Below are 26,004 nucleotides of genomic sequence, written 5' to 3'. Positions count from 1 at the left end.
CCCAGAAAGTCTGCGCCTGAATCCAGCTCAGTGTTCTGGAGTCACCCAAATGCCTTCTGTTGCTGGTGTCGGGAAGGGGAAATGAGTTACTTTAAGCTGGTCACAGGGGAAATATTAACGCACAGCGAGAGTGCAGGAGCTCCGCTGTTTGCCCTGAATGGGTTCCCGCTGCCATTTCAGACAGAATTGGTGCAGTTAAGCCCGGATTTCCTGGCACGCCCAAGGGTAGGTTTTTCCAAAAGGCATCTTTGACGGCGGAGGCACAGCCTTTCCATGTCTAATCACGAAAGCAAACCCCTGGACACATACTCCCTGTTTCCAGATGGTTGCATATGTTTTCTTCACACTTTAACAAAAGACATGCCAAGGTGTGACATTTATGAACCCCAGCAACTGGGAGCTGTGCACACAAATCTGTTTTGCCTGTGATGTGGGAAAGTGATGAATGGGCTGTTCTGCCTGGAGAGGAGGACTGCTTTCCCTCTGGCATGCCTGCAGCCTTATTTATTGCACACCAATGTATAAAACCACTCGGCTGGCTGTAGCTCTCGTCTCCAGCTCTGGCATTTGCCCGAGGACACTACAGCGCCTGGAGCCCCGGCCGTCTTCTCCAGGAGGCTGTGTGGCTCTGTTGAGAATCATGCTCGGGCAGCTCGTCTGTTGGCACCTGCTGGCTTTCTTTTTCCTCCCATTTTGCCTGTGTCAAGATGAATACATGGAGGTGAGCAGAAGAGCTAATAAAGTGGTGGCGAGAATAGTGCAAAGCCACCAGCAGACTGGCCATAGCGGCTCCAGGAGGGAGAAAGTGAGAGAGCGGAGCCATCCTAAAACTGGGACTGTGGATAATAACACTTCTACAGACCTAAAATCCCTGAGACCTGATGAGCTACCGCACCCCGAGGTAGATGACCTAGCCCAGATCACCCCATTCTGGGGCCAGGTACTCAGAATTCTCTTCTAACGATTACTGGGAAAGCTTCATGAGTTTGGCTGTTCTTGCTCTTTTCAGCTATGATTCTGAGGATGAATGCTTTCTAGAAGTTTGCTGAGCTGCTTGTGGGGCTCTTTCTGGGTGGCTCTGGGATACGAGGGGGACTGCGGGTCTCTGTGAGAAAATCAACAGAGGTAGAACTGACTGATGTGCTGGGATAAGGAGAGACTGCAGCGTCTGAAAGGAGAACAGGGGCCGCCAGCTCCCTGCTAGGCTGTGACTTGGTTTCTTCCTTCCGTTAGTATTAGTGCAGAAAGAAAGAGTGCTGACCTATGCAAACAGACGGATGGCTGTAGCTAATCATTTGCAGATCATAAGACAGATGGATTTTCTTAATCCTTCCCAGCAGGGAGAAACTACCCATTGAGTTCTTCACTTTGATTTGCGAGTTTACTGTGACATTTCATGCCAGGCTTGTTGATTTGATTTATAGCATTCAAGGTTGCTAAATTTCTATGTTCAACCTGGACATGTGTTTCAAAATGGATCAAAGAGTTAAAAAACAAGACTGTGTGTATTTAAAATGCAAACCTTTTATGTATGCTCTAAAGCCTGATAATTACAGTGGACTTGATATATTTCTCAGGGTATAAACTTAGCAATCAGGAAACATATTTCTTAAGGTAGTGTGAGAGTGTCAAGGTTTCAGTGTAGTGAATGGCAAATTGGTGAAAAACTCAATTTAATTTAAAACATTAAGAAAAGGAAGAAACAGATCTTTCAATGTCTTTATTTTTCAAATTATTAAAACATTTTTAAAATTGAGGTAAAATTGACACAGAACATTATATTAGTTTCAGGTGTACAACATAAGAAAGAAACAGTTCTTGATTTACCTTCTAGGTATCAAGCATGCTGAAATCAGATGAAGGGGCACATGGAGTTACTCTGAATTATATGGTATTTGAACATATAGGTTTTACCACAAGAATTGACTGCTTCCATGCATTAAATGGGCCCTGAAAAAGTGCTTGCCATTGAAATCTAAACCCCTCCTACCACAGATGGAGAAATTTGGTTTGAGACGGGTTATCTGAACATACCAAGGTCACACACAGAATCAGCTGTAGATCTGGGACTAACCTGAGACTTCGAACTTGATCACGCAATTCTGTGGGGCTGTGTCAAGAAAAAAAAAATGCTTCTTTAAGGAGCTACAGAATAAATGATAACCTTTAAATGTAAGCTCAGTGTTTGAAAACCACTTTTAAAGGTTGTCCTTCTGTCTGACAATCTTCTGGCTAACGGGTGTTTACGCTCATTTCTGTTTTCCATAGTGGTGAAGATCTTTTCACCTTTATCCAAACCTTGGTCTGGACTTTCCATTTCATAGATGGACTCTTTGCTGCATGTTTCCTGGCCAGGGCAGAGCGAGTCCCCAGAGGCAGCAGAAGGCAGATGCAGACTGTCATCAGTCATTATTTCTTGGCAACCGACACCCAGCAGGCCACTGAAATCCAAATTAATTTCTACTCCACCCACATTCTGCTCCCGTAGGCATCTAGCATGGGAAAACAGATGGGGGGGGAGGAGCAAAAAGCCACTTTCTGGCTGTTTTTGAAGCCAGGGGGCTTTCAAACTCCCCTGGGTTCCTGAAGCATTTCCAAACAAACGCCCAACAGGAGATACTGAGGAAATTTAGTCATTGGTATTCTAGTGGTTTTCAAAACACTCCTCTGGGTGTGGCCAGTTACTCAGTTGGATAGAACATGGGTGCTCTTAGCAACAAGGTTGCCGGTTCGATCCCACATGGACCTCTGTGAGCTGCGCCCTCCACAACTAGATTGAAACAACTACTTGACTTGGAGCTGATGGGTCCTGGAAAAACACACTTAAATAAATAAAAGTTTAAAATAAAAGAAACAACTCCTTTGCTAATGGGTATGGAAACCCACATTGAATTTTGGATTATACTGTGTTCTTCCTTCTTTCCTCACTTCCCCACCCTTCTTCTTTCAATTCTCCTTTCTCCTCATTCATTCTTTCACCAGTCGTTTCCTGATCTTCTACTATGTGCCCAGCTTTAGAATGGGCATAAATATGCCCAAGCTCCTTTCTCTGAGCAGTTCTGAAGGATTCTAGTGGGAATAAATTAGCAGATAGGTAAACACCATGTGACGAAGTCAATGCACAAAAGGCAGATGAGGAAACTGTCAGAGTGATGGTGACCACTGAGCTGGATCTCAAAGATGAGACAAAAAAGTTAGCTGTCCATGGAAGAAATAGTAAAATAAAAAATAATAATAATAAAATTAAAAAAATAAAATAAAATAAAATAAAAAATAAAAAAATAATAATGTGCCACAGCAGAGACTTGAGAGAGCCCATGAGGAGTGCGTGTGGCTGGAGCTCCTGAGTTATGGGAGAAAGACATGGGGTGGTTATTGGGCCAGGCTGGAGGATTCTGTTGGCCAAATAAGGAGCTTAGATGTTACTTTGCCAGCAAAAGTTTTGTTTGTTTGTTTGTTCATAGCAGAGCAGTGAGGTGATCAGGTTTGTGTTCTAGAAAGATGCCTCTGGCTATGGGGTTCATGGTGGATTCGCATGTGCAGAGATGGGGGTAAGCAGACCTGGACTCTCTTTTCCTGGCATTTTCTTCTCCACAGCTCTTCATCAATCACCTTTATCAATCTCCCCTCCTCCTTCTGGATACCCTTCTCTCCCTCCTCCCATTTCCCGTCTCCTTCTTTCTCTTCCCTCTTCCTTAGGTTAAAGAAGGAGCTATGGCCTTTCTTTTCTAGAAGTTACTTACTAATAGCAGAGCTCAATTCTGAGCAACTGCTCCTGGGCCTCTGTCTACCAAATGGATGGAACTTCTCTTAGAGACTCCTCCTCCCACCCATTTGCATGTCCTTGGTGTTCAAATTTGGTTTAATTTTGGGAAAGGGGTTGATAAACTTAAGAGGGTGATATACAGTAACTACCTAATATGTAACCCTCCCTTACCTAGGAGAAAACTTCTCAATTCACACATCCTGTCATGTAACTTGTTCTAAGACTTCATCAAAAGGCTCACTAACTTTGTTCTATTTGACTGAACTTTGAAAGACAAGGCCAAAGGGAGGAACATGTGAAATGTCCTCTGCAGGTGCCCAACTAGTAGTAACCAGAAGTGTCTCCCTGTTTTGGTGGTGGGTCTAGTGCTCGGAGAGCCACAGGAAGCTTGGGCATGCACGCCAGCCCTAGTTAGCTCTGGTACAGCAACCCCTTCTCCTGGACTTATCTAGTATCTCATGCCTAGATACCAGACGTTAAAAACAAAGCATTTCTAAGTTATTGACTGAGACTTTGCGAAAGACTTTAGTATCTTCGTTGCATCTTAGAGCTGGAAAGAAAATTCATGACCATCTTTACCCAATCTTCTAATTTAGCCACCAAGAAAAATGATGTCTGGGGGAAAGTGACTTCAGTAAAGTCACAGAGAACTGAGATGGGAGTTCAAGTTCAAGTTCAGTTATCTTTCCAACATTCTTAATGTCTCAGTATTTCAGTTCTATTCTTAAAACAAATGGTTCCGTTTCAGGATTTTCCCTCCTGCCCCTCCCTTCTTCTCTAAAATCCATTATTGGCAGAGTCCTGGATTTCTTGGAACTTAGAGGCCTGTATTTCACATTAGCAAAGTCGTACCAGGAAATTATGGAATACTTACTTCTCGAATTGCATCTTTGCTTTAGAAGATGGGGCGGTGTTGTGGTGTCTGACTTTCCAAGTGTCTGAAAGCCCTTGTCTCAGACCAATTACTTTCACTGATTGTCTTTTCCTCCACCAGTTTCACAAAAGGTTTTCATACCTTTACATGCTTGGGTCTAGGGGGCTAAAGACTAGATTAAGACTTAGCTCCAAATTGTAGCTCCTGATCACTCAAGACTTGGGCTCTGAACTGTTTCAGGAGACGACCTGGACCATGGGTACTGTTCTGCATTTTCCCCAGATAGCTTGGTGGAAACCTTTAGGAAACAGGAATGAGAGAGTGAGGGAAAAGTCCAAGCTCATTTTTTATTTAAAAAAAAAAAAAAAAAAAAAAAAAAGCAAAGAAAAATAAGTAAAGTCTAAATGTACCGCAATGTGAAGCCTTGATCCACTTTTCTGTTCAGATTTCTAGTGAGAGAGAAAAAGCAAATTTTACATCCTTTCTTCTTCTGTCCCTCCTTTTCTCCCTCCCGTCCTCTCTCTCTTCTCTCCTCCTCCCTCCCTCCTTTCCTTTTTTAAATGAATCCCTTAGCAACAATATGCTGTTTTCAAGAAACTGTTGAATTACAGTTGGTGTCTAGGAAAGTTTTTACAAGTATTTTGTATGATGCAATTAAGAGGCAAGTTGCCCATTTAGATGAGATTCCAAATTTCATACACAACTGTAACCCTTCTGTCAATCAATTTCCACCAGATGTGTAGCTGCTTGAAGTGAAAGCACAAATTTCAGAAGTTTATCTTTGAATAAATAAACGTTTAAGTCAGTGTCATATTTGAATACATTTAGTACCCTTTAAGTACTCATTAAATATGGTTCAAACAATGTGGTAATCACTTTAAATTTTGAAGTGGAGTACAAAACAGATCATGTTAAATACTTATGAAGAGGAAGTGATGAGACAAGTAAAGAGTTAACAGAAGCAGGCTTGTGAGCTAGCAGGATAGGACAGGCAAGAAGTTAACAGGAACGGGCTTGTGAGCTAGCAGGAATGACCTTAAAAATTAACCACATGGCTCTGAAACCCTGGCTAGCACTGCACCTGTAAGCTGACAAGCACCTTACATCCATCATAGGTGGGAACAGAACAGTTCCCAGGAGACGACAATTGTAATGGCATCCCCCCCACATCCTGCATAGAAAAATATAAAATATAAACAGAAACCCGCTGCAGCTGTAACTATGGGACTCTGCCCTGGCTAAACTCCTTTTGGCCGTATTCTCTCTCTCTCTGCCTGACTTTCAATAAACCTTTTCTTGCTCTCACTTTGTAGAATCTCATGGATTCTTTCACTTTTGCAGATGACCAGGGATAACTAATTAGTACACCAGTACAGGAAGTTTAAGTTGTGTCAAGACTTACCACCATTGATGTTACTATTTATCAACTGAAGTTTCATTGTTAAAAACACTTTTGAGTGGCTTGTCAGATGAACCAAACTTGAAATGAGGCAATTAATAAAAATGTATTGGACTAATGAATACTTACTTCATGTGCTTAATTTCCTAAGGTAATTTAAGTGTGTTGTGGCTGTTTGAAAAGCCAGTGTTACAATTCAGAATTTCTAAGAATTCTTAACCCAATGTCATGAATATTGATAGTCTTACTACCTGTGTTTGAAGTTGATAATTCTTATTATTTGAGGTTCATTCTATTTAGTCTAGCTACATCTGAGGCAACTGAGGCCATTGGGAAAGAAAGACTGTTTCAAGACTACTTCTGGGGTTTCTTCTTTTGGCTGTCATCCGTAGCAGCAGAAAAGTACTTCTCAGGAATACTGCCCCAATCCCTCATTCCCACTCACACTCCTTTCCAAAGAGCACATTGTTCTATTGACGCTCCTGTTTCCTTTTCCTTTTTGATCTTTGGTTCACCTTAGCTACCCCGTGACTCCTTTGCCACTGACATCTCCACCCTATACCATCTTTTCTGATGTTGCTGGGGGTTGTTTAGAGTTAAACTTACCTAGGGAACAAGGACAGAGGAAATTCAAAAGTCCTAATTACTCACAAGCACCTTTCTCTGAAGCGTCTCTTTGTATCTTTTTGAAGTCTCCACCATCAGGAGGACTGCCCCCAGACTGCAGCAAGTGTTGCCATGGAGATTACGGCTTCCGAGGCTACCAAGGGCCACCGGGACCTCCTGGCCCCCCTGGCATTCCAGGTAAGTAGGAGAGAGATGAACTGGTGCCAGCCTGATTACAGACTGTGCCAAAAATACAAGCCAGGAGTGAACCTAAATAATTAGAGATCACTTGTGTGTGATCCAAAGTGTATACATGGAAAATCCAGGAGAGTTGGGTAGACTGGGTTTATAGAGACAGTGTAGGTGGAGCAGTTTAAACTCTGTAATGTTGATTATCTATACAACCCGAAGGCTCCCACAGGCATTGGTCAGCCTGAGACACCAGATTCCCAGGCTGGGAGTCTCTTCACAATCATGGCGTATGGAACTACCTCATCTTAATCGGGACTTACCCTCGTTTCAGTGTTTCTGCCACAGCATGGTTCATGCATTACATTATATCTAACTTTCAGGGAATTTATGAAGTGAGGGTGTGAAGGAGGAGTCTACTGGTCTGGCTTATAGGTACCTCCATGGTGTCGTTCCCTGAGCTACCCATCTTTCTGTCAGATTCTTCATCCAGCGAAATTTTTCTTCCCGTGGCCTCAGGGTCTTTCATGTTCAGCTATCTCCCAATTGACTTGTATGCCTCTTTTGGGCTCCTGGGAATATTTTCCCTCTCCTGCACCATGTGGTGGCGTGGGCAATGCTGTAGAGCTCCACTGCGCTCCTCTAGACCCACCATTCAGCCATCCCTGCTCTACTGGGTGGTGTCCCAGGCATGTGGCGTTTGGGTAATTTGCCGGTATCCTGAGTCAGCCACGGAAAAGGCAACCCAGGTCCCCTCTCTCCTAATCTATCTGGGGTTTTAACTACTTTCTTTCTGAATCTATCGGGGGTTTTAATTATTTTCCTTCCTCCCAGGTCAATTCCTGGAGGTAGGACATTTTATCAGGGGTTGGCAAAGGTCCACTTGCTTTTCTCTGACTTACCCTCATCAATATTAATATTTATCAAATGAAGTTTAATTTTTAAAAATATTTTTGAGTGATTTCTCAAATGTAACCAAATTTAAAATGAAGAAACACTCTGTTTGACTTTAAACGGTGATGACTGGCTTGAAATCTATGTCACTGAACACCAGGGACAGCAGGTAGCAGGTGCAGTGGTTAGGGGTAGGGGCTAGTCAGACCCTTCTACAATCTCCTAAGGTCTAAACTCTTCTGAGGTTACAGGACAGGCTGTCCTAGCAGGAACAGTTTTGTCATTAGCACATTAACTGGTCAACACAGTCAAAGTTCATCCATCTGGAAAGATTGCAAGCCTGGTATGATACTTGACCAAAGGTCACAGACAAAAGAAACATCAAAAGGGCCTAAAAGTCAACAAATATAAAAATAAAAGAAGAGGTGTAGACATTGTCTCTTAGTGGCAAAGTGAAGAGTTGAAATCATTATCCAAGTTGTGCTTTCGGAATTACTGTGAATTTTTTTTATCAGTGATTTCACTTTTTCACCATTTATAAAAGTGGTACATGTCTTGTAGAAAACTTCAAAAGGACGGAAAAGTATGTAGAGTGTCACAAAAATCACTCGTGTTCCATCCATTCACACACAAAAAACATATTCTGCACATATTTTTATGTAATTTGTTCTAGTCTTTTTCCCCTTTTGATATAACATGTACATATATATACACATACCATAGTATGTAAGAAAGGAAAAAACTTATTAAAATTGTAATACTCAACATATACCGATAACAAAAATGAGTACAAGTCACGTTTGACTTCTGCAATTACACACTGCTACCATAATTCAATTCAACTTCGAAAATTAATACATAGATAACATCTCTAAAATGTGTACACATTTTTTTGGCACCCCATTGTATCATCCTGTCCCTGTTGATTCAAATCCTTTTTATCTAAAAATATTATAAATGTTATTAAATATTTTTCTTTAGCATTCTTTTTTTGTGTGACTATATAACATCATTTTCTGGGATGTACTATTTTTTTTCTTTAGTCCTTCCAGTATTGGTGGACATTTAGGTGGTTTCTAATCTTTGCTATTATAAATGATGCTTTGATAATAAGTCTTCTACACAATTTTTCATCCAAGTTTTACTTTATAAGAAAAACAGGCTTTGGAGCCTTAAGAGTGTCTAAGACTGTCTTCAGTGTCCCATTTGAAAGAGATCCCATTTGATAATGTCTCCATGGCTGTATTTGGGATTGTTTCGAATGATCCTCTTTTACAATTGAGCTGGTACATTTTTGAAGAAAGGGGCTGTGTAAAAATAGATGGTGAATATGAGTGACTGGGCTTCCTCATATCACGATGTCTGGTTGTTTAAGGAAATCATGGGAACAACGGCAATAACGGAGCCACTGGCCATGAAGGGTCCAAAGGTGAGAAAGGAGACAAAGGTGACCTGGGGCCAAGAGGGGAACGAGGCCAGCATGGCCCCAAAGGAGAGAAGGGCCACCCGGGGATCCCACCAGAACTGCAGGTAAGTCGTGCTCGGTGTATCTCCAGGTGACTTCTGAATTGTCTTGGCTGTTAGGGTCCAGGAGTCAGAAGGCTTGAGTGCTTCTTCAAGAGCGCACCAATGTTGAGTAAATCTGAGTCTCAATTCGTTCATCTGTAGGATGTTTGCGTAAGATCTATGCTGTTCAGGGTGGTTTGCAATCATTCTTAGGGAGAAGAGAAATTGATGAAGGGTGAGATTCAGCTCCTCAATAGACCCAATACAAGGCAACCCTGAATATCAGCTCCTCTCCCATTTTCCAAATGAGAAGATATGTTAAATAAAAATGTTTTTTCGCAACTCGAATATATAAACTTCTGGATACATAGAATATTGTAAGTAGACATCTGACCATGCCATTTGTTTATTAATTTTGTTACATTTACATATTTAAATCACATATACATATATATATGGATATTAATGAACATATATTGCTTTCTATCAACTCAGATTTTTGTGGCAAAATTTTTATCTAAACTTTTTTCATGAGTATCTTCTTTATCACTAGAGACACTTTATTTTGCGTTATCCACCTACAGATTTCCAGACAAGATCATATTTATTTCAGCTTAAAGTTTTAAAAATCCATTCGTCAGGCTATGATTGGACATTTTAACCCAAATTCAAGTATCGATTTATCTATGTTTTTTTCTTGTATAAGTGATCTTCAAATTTTTTTTTGCCAGTGACATCTAAAACTTGAAAATGTGAAGTTAGGTCACCAAGAAAATAACTAAGTCTGGATTATTTTTTATTACTTTGGTTAATAGTTTTAAAATTGATTTTTCCAAGGGATTCCTATGAACATTGAAAGTTACTGTTTTTTATTAAAGTTGTTTCTGACTGGTATGTCTTCCTGAAACAGAAACTTGTGGTTAAAATAAAGTAACTGAGGGAACATAATGTAATATGAGAGATTTTTAAAGAACTAGAATATAAAGCAACTCTTGTCTGTAGTGGCTGTATGACCATGTATAAATTCTGTCATTTTTGTGGGCCTTGTGCACTAAGAAGTCCTGTGTGTTACTCTAACTGGTTTTGTGGTTTTGCAACTTTTTAATGAATGCTGTTTAATAATTTTAGCAGCCTGTGAGCCATGTGCCAGTATAAATTTACAAAGACAAGGAGACAAATGCCTCTTGGCCGCGTTAAAGATGCCTAATAAGATGAATGATGAACATTTTCAAAGCTAGAAACTAACCTCAAACCTGTAAATGGTTATACCTGGCCAAGGGACCCTGGAGTATCTGGTTTCATGGAAAACAGTTACTAAATTTGCTTCACCAACTATTTGACCCTAAAACCACAATTGTATAATAATTTAGAAGAACTACTTTCACATATTTTAAAGGAGGCATTACACAGGAGGGAGGACTGGACTTAGGCAGATTGTAAAAGAGGGTGATTTCCAGGCCGCTTTATTCCTCTTTTAAAAATCCCTCCTCTGGTGTCACCCTTTCCCCATCCTTCTGCATCCACTGCTCTCATTATGTCTGTCTGACTGTCCAAGTCCTTTCTCTGTTGATTCTCTCAGGCCTGCCTTTTCCTCACCCCCCGCCCCACGTCTTCCAGAACTTCAAATTATTTGAGCTCTCACCTCTTTCCCTAAAACTTTCATTCACTGAAGACAGATAATCCTCGAAGTTAAAGAATTTATAGATCTAATTCACACTCAGTTTCAATGACCTGTTTGGACAGGGGATTGGCATTGATTTTCAAATGTGACTCCACCGGCAGTGTAATTCCCATGTGTGGGTATTTCTCATACCACCAAGCCATTCTCCAACACCAGTTGAGTGTCCTACAATTTCCCTTGATTCTGACACTATCTGAAGGTAGCATCAGTTCCCACAGGCTATGAGCTTCATCCTACGAGACAGCCCCGCCCCCTTCAGATGCCAGTAGAAGTCCAGGTTGTCACCTGTGCTTCCAACCGTCCAGTTATAGATGGAAGGTTTCAATGACCCCCCTCCTTGATTTTGATTAATTTGCTAGAGTGGCTCACAGATTCAGAGAAACATTTTCTTACTATATCACTGGTTTATTATAAAAGGTTATAAGTCAGGAATATCCAGATGAAAGCAATGCAGAGGGCGAAGTATGGGGAAAATTCACAGAGCTTCCATGCCCTCTCCTAGAACATGTACCAATCTCCCTAAATGTGCATATGTTCACTAATTCAGAAACTCTCTGAACCCCTTTCGTGTGTGTGTGTGTGTGTGTGTGTGTGTGTGTGTGTGTGTATGTGAAGGCTTTGTTACATAGTCGTGATTGATTAAATCATTGGCCTTTGGTGATTGAACTCCATCCCCCCAGCCCCTCTTCCCTCCAGAAGCCAGAGGTCTGGGTGGGACTGCAACTTCCGACCCTCTAATCACAACGTTGGCTCCACTGGCAACCAGCCCCAACTTCAGGTTACCTGTGTCACTTTCCAAAAGTCACCTCATTGATATAACAAAAGACACCTTGATCATTCTCAGCCTTTATGAACTTCCAAAGGTTTTAGTAGCTGTGTGCCAGAACCACCTGGGATGAAGACTAAATATATACAGAGGGTGCCAAAAAAATGTATACACATTTTAAGAAAGGAAAAAAGACTGTATGAAAATTGTAATATTCAATATATACTGGTAATAAAAAATGAATACGAGTCATGTGCATACATTTTTTTTGGCACCCCCGGTATTTATTATAAATGCTTTTGGGGGAAAAAATGACACAGGGTAAAAAGAATTAAAAAGTTGTTTGGCTTCAGGGCTTCTCAGATCATTAATATGCTAATACGCATTTTATAATTATAAGTAGAAGATTTCATCCAAGTTTTCCCAATACTATTTGGTAACAGAATTTAATATTTCAAAAACCATTTGAAAGTCAAATGTTCCTTGAAACACATGATATATATGATCATTTTAATGGCTGCCTAGCATGAACATGTTAGATATTACCACAATTTATTTAATTCATTTTCCATAGACTAATGTTTAAGTTACCTCTGATCTTGCTATTACACATACTTTTGAAATAAACTTACTTGTATGAAAACCTTATTTCTTTAAAATAAATTGCCTATGAATTAACCACCAACTCTTTCCTTAGATTGCATTCATGGCGTCTCTGGCAACTCACTTCAGCAATCAGAACAGTGGGATTATCTTCAGCAGCGTTGAGACGAACATTGGAAACTTCTTTGATGTCATGACTGGTAGATTTGGGGCCCCAGTATCAGGTGAGATGTGAAAATAAATCTCACATGAATAGCTGAATCAATCACTTTAACAATCAATCACTCTAACAATCAGGAAGGAAAGAAGGAAGGGAGGGAAGGAGGGAGGGAGGGAGGGAGGGAGGGAGGGAGGGAGGGAGGGAGGGAGGGAGGGAAAGGATGAAGTGGGAGGGAACAAAGAAAGGAGTTAATTCTTTCTGATTCCGGTTAAAACAAGCTGCTCATATATAGATTTCTGTTGGATTTCAAAGTAAATGAATTAGAACCTCAAAAGACAAAAACACTTTTTAAAATGATGGCCATGGTTACTAAAATTATTATCTCTGATTTGAACTGACTTAAATAATTCCTAAGGAGGGCATAGTTACCTTTGACTTGAAAAGTCCTTACATCATAATTCTTATAGTTTAGATGTGTCGTAACACTGTCCTCTCCTAGCCACCACCCCAAGGAAGTCCTGATCCTATTTTTAATTTTAAAAAAATGTTGAGCACTTCTATATTCATTTCCTATTGCTACTGCTGTAACAAGTTATCACAAACTAAGGAGCTCAAAACAACACAAAATTATTCTCTTACAATTCTGGAGGTCAGAAGTTCAAAATCAGTTTAACTGGCTAAACTGAAGAGATATGCAGCGCTGGCTTCTCCGGAAGACCCAGGGGCTGGCCTATCCCAATTTTTAGAGGCTGTGGTCATTGCTTACCTCTTGGCCACATCTCTTCAATCTGTGCTTCCACTGTCACATCACCTCCTCTCAGAGTCTGACCTCCTTGGCTCTCTTATTAGAACAGTGTGACTTCCTTGGGCCCACCTGTATAATCCAGGATAATCTCCCCATCTCAAGATCCTAAACTTAACACCTGAAAAGTCCCTTTTGGCTCTATGGTGACATTCACAGATGCTGGGGACTTTAGGACCTGGGCGTATTTAGAGCCATTATTCAGTCCCCCACCAACTTCATTACTTTCTGGCACCACAACTTGCTTCAGGCTCATCTTCCGTTTTATTCCTGTCCCAGCTCTGGAAATACCACTTCCGCAAGGAGCCTTTTTTCGTTTGTTTTAAATTGGAGAATAGTATTTAAAAACCAAGATCAAGGTACTAGATGTGCTCGTTGCTACTGTGATGTCACTGCTTCTGGCTCCTATCAACAGAAGAGCTAAAAATATATCTTTGGGCACTAACCCATGTATATACACATATCTATATTTATTTCCCTGTCTACCAACATTGTGTGTTAACAAACAAACATACACACACACACACACACACACACACATACGAGTTTATTCTCATACATCCGACTCAAATATAGCACCACTGGATTCTTTCTAGAATTCCCTTTATTTATTTGTCACTTCTTCTTTGATAGTGAGAAATCTGGCTTTAGAAATCTATAATATATTTACGTATTTTATGAACCTTAGTATTCAAATAAAGTAGTTACAAAATTGCTAACCCATGTCCATGAGAAACGAATTTACCAAATAGGGTATAATGTTGGTGTACAATTCTTTTTATCTTTATAGTATCCACTTCAAAGAGTCGCATCCTTTCTTCCCCATGCCCTTCAGTTGGTTACTTCATTCATTTACAATACGGTTAGATTCATTTGTCTGTCTCATCTTGAGTTTCCTTGACATTCTGGCCCAGTTTTAAAAATTCTGTATGCAGTAAAATTAATTCTTTGTGGTATACAGGTCTGTGGGTTTTAACAAGTGCATAGAAATGGGTCCCCACTGCCACAGTATAGACCAGTAGTTTGTTTCTTTTCCTTTCTATGTAGCATTCCATTAAATGAATATATTACAGTTTGTTTATCCACTCATGAATTTAAGACAAAACAAACAAACAAACAAAAACCACATTTAGAGTCTTGGAGAATAGAGTTTTTGTAATGTTTCTCTTTATCCTTCATCATATTTCTGGAGTCTACTTTGTTTAATATATTATAGCTACTCTAGCTTTCTTTTGGATAGTATTTGCATGGTATATTTTTCCATCCTTTTACTTTAAAGCAACTTATATCTTTATGTTTAAAGTGTTATTCTTATAGACAACATATTGTTAGTCTTAATTTTCTTAATCTAATCGGATAATCTCTGTGATTTAACCAGTGTGTTTAGGTCATTCACACTTAATGCAATTATTGACATATTTGGATTAAGATTTATCCTTTTGCTGTTTCCTATTTGCCCTACCGGTTGTTTCTGTTTTCTTTTCCCCCATTTCTTGAGCACATTTTCATTCCATTTTAGCTCTATTGATTTATTATTTAAAACTCTTTCCTAAGTTATTTTTTCAGTTGTTACATTGGCATTTACAATATTAACCACCAATTAATCAGAATCTACATTCAAATAATATAAGACTGCTTAATGTACAGTGTACTGACCTTGCAACAGTGTTTTCCTAATTCTTCCCTCTGATCCTTTGCATTATAGTTATTACACATTTTAATTTTTTTACATTCTGTAAGCACACAATAAATTGCTACCATTTTTGCTTTAGATAGTCAGTTATCTTTTAGAATAGTGCTTCTCAATCAGAGGTGATTAGTTTAGACTTATCCTGCAATTTAATATATTCAGTGTTCACCATTAGTCATTTTACTGAATTTCCCAGGCATCTCTTTATTAGCTAAATTTTATCCTTTAATTATTTTCTCAAGAAGGCTTATGACATCAATGTTCCCTGAGACTTTATATGTCATAACTTTTTGTCATAACTTTGGCTGCATATAAAAATCTTGGCTTACAGTTTTTCTTTCCCTGTCTTTTGGCATTTGGCCTGGAGAACTCTGGAATAAGTCTGAGTTCTTCTTCTTATAAGTGACTTAATCATTTTGTTTAACATCCAAAGATTCTTTTTTTTTACTTCAAACTCCAATGATTTTTCTAGGATAAGAGTTGGTCATTCTGGGTCAACTTTTTCTGTTATGCAGTGTGTCCTTTTGTTGTGTGAGGGTAAATCTTTTTGTCCAGGAAAGTTTCTTTGGATTATATTTTTAAATGTAAATATCCATACTGTTTTTTTTCTCATTGTTGTACTAAGGTGAGGTGGCAATGGGAGCAGTCTGACATGTGCTAAGAATTCAGGCTATACGTGGTACATTGTCTATAGAATATTTTAAAACTGTAATGAAATCAACTAAAAGTTAGATTTTTCTTATCATCATAGACCAGCAATTCTAAACAATGTCACTGATAAAATATTTCCTGTGGGATGGACCACTCATAAGCATTCCCCCCAAGCCCTGACCCCCTCCCCATGTTCCTTAGTATACCACTGGTTAACTTCTTTAAGGATTCCAGTTATGCCTGTTTGTTTTGTTTTCAACTTTTTTTTGGTCTTCTGTGTCTATTATTTAATCTTTCGTTGTTGTTTGTCTTCATTTCCATTCCATCTTGTTTGCTTTTTCTATTTCTGTACTGCATGTTCTTAATTGTGTCTTCTGAGGGTTTGTTTTCCTTTTTGCCTCTTTCAATTTTTTCTCTCTTGGTTTTGTTTCTGTGATACTTCTTTTTTTCTTTGCTTTTTCTATATCTTACACCAGGTTTCAATTCTTTTGAGGGGCCATTTCTCTCATGATTTCTTGCATTTTGTTTTATAATATTCTTTCATAGAGACATTTACTTCATTAATATGTTTTAAACTCATGATGCAATATTTGGTTACAATTTCCATCAACTACATGACAACATTTCCTCTTGGTGAGTCTTCTTCATTTATTGGTAACTTTTGCTGTTCTTTTCTACTTTTTAAAAATTAACTGGTAGTTGAATGAATCGGATTTTTCTAGACCCACTATATGCAGTAGTTTTTGTGGGGACCCCAGCAGCTTTCCAGGCTTGGTAAGTCAATGGTTCCCTCCCCTGCTCTCATGGGACTCACTGGTCCTTTTAAGTAGAGCCCCTCTCTGTGTGTTTTCCCTGTATGGCCACACTTCCTCTGATTCCCCAGACTGTGCTGCGTCCAGGGAGACTTCTGTAACTGGCCTTGGACTTGCCACTTCTCTTGTCTCTAGGAGCCTTCTATTAGCTGGCAGATTCTGAGAGCTGCCACTGCAGGACTGCTTTGCACACTTTCTGTACTTTATTTAGCAACTTTTCCCGAAAACGTAACTTTTGCTTCATCTCAGCCCTGCTCATCGGAGCTTCTTTGCAGCATTTCTACTTCAGATTGGCCCTTCCCTGTCAGGGAGTGTATTTTTCTTGGCACTGTTTGAGATGGGCTGTTATTTGGCCTCCTGAAAACTCCCTGCCCCCCACCCATGTTGCCTCCATGTGACTCTGCCTGCTGTCAGTGACATTTGACAGCACTTATAAATATTTTAAATTTATTGTGTGTTTTTTTTCCCCAGTCTCTTAGTTTTGCAGAAAATGGATACTTTTGGTATTTGTTTTCAACTCTTCTTTTTTCTCTATATGGTACACAGAAGCAAAAGAAGAAAATTCTGATGGATGCAGTGGCCATGTGAGATTTGTCATAGATGCTTTGAATGTGTGCCTTGATTTATTTTTCTATCCGCCAGGTCAGAAAGGAACTGACACATGTAGTGATAGAAGCAGTCTTTCATCACACTTCAATCAGCTTTAAACTTTCTTATGTGATTTTTCTGCTTTGAAAGTCTATGTTATCATTTTCCTGTAACTGTTTTTTTTTTTTTTAAACACCATCTGTGCCACAGATGACATAAATGCCTAGATAAGCCCAATCAATGGTTCCATTGCTATCACTACGGTCACCTTCGAAATACTTCGTAATTGAAGGATTTAGTAGTTTTTTTAGAACTCTTTTGGGCTGAACAGAATTCTGACAATAACAATTATTTGACTCCCACTTTACTGTTTAAACCTCATCCAATAGATTGCAAAACGACCATTTTATGCTTTTCCACTTTGGGATGAAACAAAAAGTCTGCTTTCTGCAATTACAGTAACACAAAGAGCTGAAAACCCTAGTGCAGGTGTGTTGCCTCTGTTTTCAGTACCTTCCCTTGTAGAGGAAAGCCATATGTGGATAAAATATATATTCACTTTTATATTTCCAACTCTAGGAATTTCATTTATTCACCATCTGGTTTCTTAGTCTGCTCTTTCTAAAATGCCTCTGCAATCTATTTTTTATAGTAGTCATCATTTTTTTCATGAAAATTAATATCCTTTCTTGTCCTTTTGATTCCAGCTACATCTTCTTGAGGCATTGAAAATTGGAGTGCTTGTGAGAGAGAGAGAGAGAGAGAGAGAGAGAGAGAGAGAGAGAGAGAGAGAAAGAGAGAGAGAGACTAATAAGAAGTTTTATGAAATGTGAAAAACTGAACACATATACACTACTTTCTTTGAGTCCTCTAATTTTTATCTGCCTTTACTTTTCATTGGTGGACTAATCTCTAGGCCTATGAATGTACATGACTGATTTCTATTCCATTTCCTTTATTCCCAGCATATTGAATATGCAAGTTTGACGCTAAACGAAGCATAATCATACTTCTTTATTTGATTCAACTCAGAGGCAGATGAATCAACATGATACCCTTGCAGCTTCTTACTTGATTACACCTTTGGAAAAGAGCATAACACTGTGCAGTACTCTTTCAAAAAATGTTTCCGGGTTTTTCTCTCACAAAGCCTGTTATTGTCAGAATGTTTGTGTCCCACCCCACCCCACACCCCAAATTCATACATTGAAAACCCAATGTCCAAAGTAATGGTATTAGGAGGTAACTAGATCCTGATGACGGAACACTCATGAATGGGATTACTGCCTTCAAAGAAGGGGCACCACAGAGCCCCCTAGCCCCTCTTCCATGTGAGGTCACAACCAGAAGTCTGTGACTTCGAAGAGGGCTCTCACCTGACCGTGCTTGCACCATGGTTTCAGACTTCCATCCTGCAGAACTATGAGAAATAAATTTCTGTCGTTTATGAGTAGAAGCAACTCAGTATACGGTATTTTGTTATAGCAGCTTGAACAGACTAAAACAAGGCCATTAGCTTAAAAATGTAGCATGGAAAACAATAAGAGCTTGATGATTTATATTCGTTCATCATTCCAAAATGTACTTTCAAGTCTAAGACCCGTTGGGGTTGAGAAGATTTTCCTTTGCTCTCATCTTCCTACTATTGGATTCTTCTTAATCATCCGGTGAAGGTATTTGCCACACTGGCATTTAGAATGTAACAGGTCATAGTAAATTGTTTTCGATTAGGAGCCCTAGAATCTTACAAGAAAACTCTTATCTCTTAAAATATGTTCAACTTTTTCAAATGAGAAGGATTCATAGTTTTAGTAGCAAGGTTATGTGCTGAGTCAGAGCTGCATCTTTCTGTTTATTGTACATGATTTCATCTACTCACAAAGGATAACATTGGAAATTACTGGAATTGTAATATTTCTTTAGAACTGATGAACATTTAGCTTTGCAACAGTACTTTCTCATCTTTGGCTAATATCTGTGGCAAGTGTACTTATTCCCTGTAATGTTGTACGTTGTTTATTTTGTTGGGCCCCAGAGGGCCAGGTGTTAATCAGTGCATAGCTCTTACCTTGTCCATACATGTCCTGTGCTGGGTGCTGAGGACAGTTAATCTGTACCTAGGAATAGCATGTTCTGTGCCCTAAGCAGTTGGTCGGGGGCAAGTGAGACACAGCCAAAATGAGGTCGACTCTTTCCTTTAGAGTTTGTAATCTGATTAGGGACACATGGTACAAGGTCGAGGTCAGACAATTAAGTTCGAGAACTCATCCTAGAAAAAGTGCTACATACCTCATCACTGAATATCACTACAGTCACCTTCGAAGTACTCCCCTGGGGAAGCTATGCACTGACGCCAGTGCCTAGTCCACACTTCAAAGCAATTTTGAAACTCCTTTTCTGGAATGGCCAGCATAGCTGTCATCGTATTACCCTTGGTGTCCTGAATGTCATCAAAACGTCTTCCTTTCAATATTACCTTTATCTTCAGGTAAAGAAAGAAGTCACTGGGAGCTAGATCAGGTGAGTAGGGAGGGTGTTCCAATACAGTTATTTGTTTACTGGCTAAAAACTCCCTCACAGATGGTGTTATATGAGCTGGTGCGTTATGATGCAAGAGCCGAGAATTGTTGGTGAAAAGTTCAGGTCGTTTTCATCTAACTTTTTCACGCAACTTTTCAGCACTTCCAGATAGTAAACTTGGTTAACAGTTTGTCCAGATTCATAATGAATAATCCCTCTGATATTAAAAAAAAAAAAGTTAGCAACATTGCTGCAACAAGTTCGCGAACTTAATGGTCAGACCTCATATATGCATTGAGAAAGTCTCCAAAAAATTTAAATCCGTTTGAAGGTAAGAGCAGGTAAAGGGGCACTCATGCAAATGAGGGCCAAGAAGAACCTACACACCACATAGACTATCAACAAAAGAAGTGTGAAGTCATGTGGCACCTCTCCCTGCGATCTCACAGTACTCAATGCACGACATACTAATATAAAAGTAAATAAATACCTGCCTTTTTCAGGTGTGTATTTCTTCACCTTCAGCATGATGAAGCACGAAGACGTTGAGGAAGTGTATGTGTACCTCATGCACAATGGCAACACGGTCTTCAGCATGTACAGGTGGGTGGGCTTTTCTATCACAGGTAGCATCCACACCGCCATAGTTTGCTCAAAGGATGGCAAATGCCAGGGAACTGATTCTATAGGAATCGACACAGGCTGACGTGGACACTGTCATCACTGAGAACTCCTGGGCACCAATGTATGGCCAGATTATAATTACTATTTGGGAGGAAGTAAACCCGATGCACTTAAGCATAAACAGGTTAAGAAGACTTGAGCTAATTTCTTGCATCACTCTCCATAACTAATCATTTGTATTCTTTTCTTAACTCACTATTTCTTCTCTTCTCTCTCAGCCTTTTCTTCTGCTTTCTTACTCTCTTGCCCCCTTTGCCTAGATTTTAGCCTTCTCCACCGTCCAGCTGGCGGATTGAGAGCTGGGAGTGGGTCCCTCTCTTTTGGCTGTGCTGCTGCTCTGATATTTATCCTAGCAACCTGGCACCAGGAATCCTTGGGGAGGGGGTGGGGGATTATTTTAGAAAGAAATATTTCAACACGCTCTGATGTAAACTGAGGATGTGGGAGAGAAGCAGAGCCCTCATCTTTCCTATAATTAAATCAGTGGTGAGTGATCTATGAAAACCTTTGAGGCTGTTATCTTTTCCTTGTTATTTTTGATGACTTGTGAGAATTACCATATTTTCTTCTGGAGTCTGGCCTCCAGTGGGAGGATGCATTTGAAATACCAAAGGAGAAAAAGATGAGTTAAGTATGTAAAGCTTCTGCAACAAAGAGATCCAGAATATAGAGGCTCGAACACTCTAGAACTCTATTTTTCTTGTTCAATTCCAGGCTGGGAAAGATACGAGGCAGAAAGGATGAAGGAGGGGATTGTGTGGATGTTGGGAGGAGGGCGTGGGGCTCGGCCTGGGTTTTGAAATCATAGTCTGGTGAAAGCCATTCTGCTATCTATAAAACTGACTTCCAAATTCTCGCCGTCATTGTCTGCCACAGTCAGAAGGAGGAAAGAGCATCAAGCTTGTGGAAATTTGTATCCATCAGGCATTTTATTCAGAGAACATTGTCACATTGTTCCCCACCCCTAACTGCACCTAACGAGTGCAAGGACAGCAAGGAAATGGAGAGCAGCTTCTATGGAAGAGGGGAAATGGAGTCTAGTGAACAGCTAGCTACCCTCTGTGCCCCTCTGACTACCAAGTATCTCTTGAACCCTTCTTCCCACACTTAGAATGCCTGTCTCCCCATCTCTGCCCCCATGGGAGAGAGACTAAACTTCAGTTAATGCATCCAGCTCAAAGCCCAGAACCTCAGTGGACGAGCAGTCCTTTTCATCAAATCAGTCTCTGGGCTCTTTCTCCCTTGGCTTCTGATTCTTCTTCTGGGAGGGTCTTCCGTGTTTATGTGTCTCCACGGCCTCATCAAAAAGATAAATAGGTTCTCCTTGGCTCTTTCACAGCCCACTTTCTGCTGGTGCAAAGTTGAGGGCTCAGAGTATTCAGTTGAACATCCCAAGCCCTTTTTAGGCCAGGTTTGGATTTTTTGGGGTAATACCATTTTCTCAGTAATTTAGCAGGCTTTTGCTCTATTGGCTACCAGTGAGTTATATGTGTTAGTAAACCACAGACAGTTTTGTTTTGTTTTAGTTTTATTGGGGAATATTGAGGAACAGTGTGTTTCTCCAGGGCCCATCAGCTCCAAGTCGTTGTCCTTCAATGTAGTTGTGGAGGGCGCAGCTCAGCTCCAAGTCCAGTCGCTGTTTTCAATCTTTAGTTGCAGGGGACGCAGCCCACCATCCCATGTGGGAATTGAACCAGCAACGTTGTTGTTGAGAGCTCGTGCTTTAACCAACTGAGCCATCCGCTGCCCCTCCGGAAGCTCGGTTTTTCATATTGGCTGCACCAGTTTACATTCTTACCAACAGTACACAAGGATTCTCTTTTCTTCCCATCCTGGACAACACTTGTTATTTCTTGTCTTTTTGATGATAGCCATTCTAACAGGTGTGAGGTGATATCTCACTGTGGTTTTGATTTTCATTTCCCTGATGATTAATGATGTTGAGCATCTTTTTATGTACCTGTTGGCCATCTGTATGTCTTCTTTAGAAAAATGTCTCTTCAGATCCTCTTCCCAATTTTTAACCGGATTCTTTGGATTGTTTTTTTTTTTGTTTGTTTGTTTATTTGGTTTTTGCTATTAAGTTGTATGAGTTTTTCAAAATATATTTTAGATATGAACCCCCTTAACAGATATATATGATTAGCAAATATTTTCTCCCATTCAGTAGGTTGCCTTTTCATTTTGTTGATTGTTTGCTTTGCTTTGCAGAAGCTTTTTAGTTTGATATAGTTCCACTTACTTATTTTTGCTTTTGTTGCCTTTGTTTTTGGTGTCAAATTAAAATAATTATCATCAAGACTAATATCAAAGATCTTACCACCCATATTTTCTTCTAGGAGTTTTATGGTTTCGCATCTTACGTTCAAGTCTTTAATTCATTTTGGGTTAATTTTTGTATATGGGATAAGATAGTGGTCCAGTTTCATTCTTTTGCATGAGGCTGTCCAGTTTTCCCAACACCATTTATTAAAGAGACTGTCCTAGAAAGACAATATTTTTAATTCATCAGATTGTGTCACAGGCTGTGTCTATTTGATTGAATGAGAAGTCTTAATGGGCTGACATCAACTTTTATCTCTGTTCTTTCTGGTATAAAAGCACTTGTCTTTTCTAACCCTGTTACGCCCCAACAGTCTACACTCTCTCTGCTTCAAACATGTCAGTTCTTGTCTGAGCTTATCTATACTAGAAACATCTTTCTAAAAACAGCCAAGTGTATTTTGATAGGCTTGTTAGGCATTAGGTCTACCTTCCAAGTTATTGCATGTTTTCTCAAATATTTTCTACAGCATAACGTGGATCTCCAGCTTTTAAACCCTCTCTATTTGCTTCCTCATAGCTCTCTGCCTGACCATGACCCAATGCAACATACAGATGGTCCCTGACTTACAAGGATTCAACTTACAATTTTTTGACTTTACGAATATGTGAAAGCGATACTCATTCAGTAGAAACTGTACTTCAAACTTTGAATTTTGATCTTTTCCTGGGTTAGTGGTGTGTGGTACCATACTCTCTACGTTGCGGGACAGCAGCAATGAGCCTCCACTCTCCGTCAGCCACACAATCACGAGGGTAAATAACTGATAGTCTACAGTGCATTCATTGCCCAACTGTAGGCTAATGTGCTAGTTCGTAAGTGTTCTGAGCACATTTAAGGTAGGCTAGGCTAAGCTGTGGTGTTCGGTAGGTTAGGTGTAGTAAGTACATTTTCAACTTATGACAAATTTATTTGAACATAATGATATCATAAATCAAGGAGCATCTGTATTTTAGTTTGGGTTATGGCAGCACCCTCCTTTAGTATCAAATTCTAAATCAATTAGGGTAGACTAAACTGCTGTCACCTTGGCCCAATGTAATGGCTTGAACATAGCAGAAATTCCTTTTCTTCTCATGGAACAGTCCAGAATGGTTGTTCTAGGTTGAGGCACATGAGAAAGAGCTTTCCTCTACATAGTTTTCAAGCACTTAGTCTTCAACATATAACTTCCAAAGTAATTCTCGTCATTTTCATTAGCATCCTATACAGTCATAATGAGGAGGGATCAAGGAGCGATGTTTGTGAGAGTTGTATCGGCCAATCCTGTTAGTGGCACATATTACTTCTGTTCACCTGCCATTTGAAGAACTTAATCCCAGGTCTATACCTAAATGCATGAGAGTCTGGGAGTGAAGGGAGGGCAGATTTTGGTAAAGAGCTGGCTGTCCATTGCAAAGACTGAGTAGTTGGTGCCTTTTTTTCCTTTCCAGCTATGAAACAAAGGGGAAATCAGATACGTCCAGCAACCATGCAGTCCTGAAGCTGGCCAAAGGAGACGAGGTCTGGCTGAGGATGGGCAATGGCGCTCTTCACGGGGACCACCAACGCTTCTCTACCTTTGCAGGCTTCCTGCTCTTTGAAACTAAGTAAATATTTGAATAGACCAGATCCACTTTAGGGAAGACTTGTAGCCAGCTGGTATTGTTATTAATATGATCTGAGGGATATTAGAGTTGAGGGTTCTACATGTCATGTTTTTAAAATTTTTATATTGGTTACATTGTTAATCATGCTACAGGTACAGCATTAATGTGGGATGACTCAGGGGCTCAGAAGAATAAACCACAAAACAGCTTTCCCAAGTGCCCTTGACTAGTATACTTAGCACTTTTATCACTCTTCCCTCAGCACCTAAAAGAAAATTACCCTCTTGATACAGGTTGGAAATAGTTGTTCCCATCAGAGAAGTCATTCATAAAGGGTTTGGGCTGCTCTGTTTTCTTATAATAGCAGGTTTCAGGAACCCCTGAGGTTTTGGGTTCATTATTATAACTTTTCAGAGAATAGGATGCAGTGATTATGATGGTGACAGGGCAAGAACAGGGGCACTTGCCAGGACTGAGGTACCAGAAACATTTGTGAAGCCTACACTGGGAAGTAACACTTTGATCCAGTGGGTCAATATTCATGAATAAAGTAGAGAAATTTTTTAGTAACTCCAGATAGCTTTTAGATAGCAAAAGTATTCACAATGCCCACAAATAATCGATGCCTCCTTTTTTTTTTTTTTTAAATAAGGATACTGCTGTAATTAAATATTAACTTCTAACAGCTTGTATTTTGGGAAATAAAATTTTCTCATGATCCAGAATTGAGTTTACCAGATCTGGTTTATCAGATTGACTCTTTTCCCTTGTGTTTCTTAGATTATGATAGCTCTTTGTTCACACTGACCTGCAGAACCAGTTGAGGTGAGTTTAAGTCCACATCGTACGCACAGAACCACCTCTTTTCTCTCAATTTAGAAATTATCCTAATAAACTTTACACACACTGACAAGTCGTGTTAAAGGAGATAAAGACTCAGTTATACACAGTCAAAATAACAGTGACAAAATAGGAGACATGCAATAAAATCCCAACCTTTTTAAATAAAAAATGCCATGACTTCCTGGATTACCATATTTAATCAATATTCACACAACAGCTGTACCATTTGACTTTTGCCTATCCCTCCACCCAAAATCTATTCTCAGAGGATTAAATCAGTCACCAAAAGGATATTCACGAGAATGCACTATAGATACTCTCTGAAGATAGTACCCAAAGATAGTACCCCAAATTAAGCAAAGAAAGTATCATTGGAACACGTGTTTAGCCTGATGTTGAATCATATTTAAAATGCACTAGAGAGACGCATATTTGACAAATACCGTATAATGAATTCCCTTAGAAGTAATGAGCTCTGAATTTATTTTCTGTTACCATTTGAATTTCCACAGAGGCTTTTAAACTCTGAATTTACTCATATTGATTACCCCTGTCTCCGGAAGCGGAGAGAATCAATTAGGGCTGCACTATTAGCCAACTTAGTGTGTTTCATGCTCAGTTCAGCCTTTGACACTTCTCTTTTGATCTGCAAATATTTTTAAACTCTTCCACATGCAGTACTATTTAAAAGTGAATGGATATTAGCTATAAAGTGCTTGACTGGTAATGCTTTTGTGGTGTTGGATACATCCCCACCCCCCATCCTTTCCTCTGGAGCTGTGGGGTTATGGGGTTGAAGTTTACAGTGACCAAATGTCATAATATATTTCGTAACAGTACATTGCCAATAGCTATTTGGATGTTGCATGCTGTCCAAAGGAATTCCACATCTAAAAACAAACTCTAAAAGTACAGTACCTAGAGGAGGAAGATATTGTTCTGGCTTTAGATAAAATCGAGGCAAGAAAAACGTTAATAAGCATTATATGAAAATATACACACCTTTGTTTAATGTACCATTTTATAGTGTTCTTAATAAAGTTAAATAGCCATACAAT

General features: G+C 39.6%; 1 protein-coding gene across 2 annotated transcripts; it reads left to right on the top strand.

The window, feature by feature from the left end:
* The first annotated feature begins 451 nt into the window (after positions 1–451).
* On the top strand, positions 452–26,004 carry C1QTNF3 (C1q and TNF related 3). Of its 2 annotated transcripts, none has more exons than XM_088796474.1 (6): positions 452–940; positions 6,732–6,843; positions 9,104–9,258; positions 12,379–12,508; positions 20,011–20,110; positions 23,948–26,004. In XM_088796474.1, the coding sequence occupies exons 1-6, from the start codon at positions 518–520 to the stop codon at positions 24,105–24,107; spliced, it is 1,080 nt and encodes a 359-aa protein (XP_088652600.1). In that variant the 5' UTR covers positions 452–517; the 3' UTR covers positions 24,108–26,004. The 2 variants fall into 2 exon arrangements, with proteins under 2 accessions (XP_088652600.1, XP_019592817.2); XM_019737258.3 differs by having other exon boundaries at positions 464–721; positions 23,948–26,003.

Source organism: Rhinolophus sinicus, chromosome 3 (assembly GCF_057876585.1).
Source record: "Rhinolophus sinicus isolate RSI-liver-muscle chromosome 3, RSI-T2T, whole genome shotgun sequence".
Classification (NCBI taxonomy): domain Eukaryota; kingdom Metazoa; phylum Chordata; class Mammalia; order Chiroptera; family Rhinolophidae; genus Rhinolophus; species Rhinolophus sinicus.
The sequence above is the reverse complement of the archived record's forward strand: the minus strand, read 5'-3'. Positions and strand labels throughout refer to the sequence as shown.

Coding starts and splice junctions, on each gene's coding strand:
- C1QTNF3 (XM_088796474.1), top strand. CDS start 518: ATGTATAAAACCACTCGGCTGGCTGTAGCTCTCGTCTCCAGCTCTGGC. Junction 9,259..12,378: donor GGATCCCACCAGAACTGCAG/GTAAGTCGTGCT, acceptor CTCTTTCCTTAG/ATTGCATTCATGGCGTCTCT. Junction 20,111..23,947: donor ACGGTCTTCAGCATGTACAG/GTGGGTGGGCTT, acceptor TTTCCTTTCCAG/CTATGAAACAAAGGGGAAAT.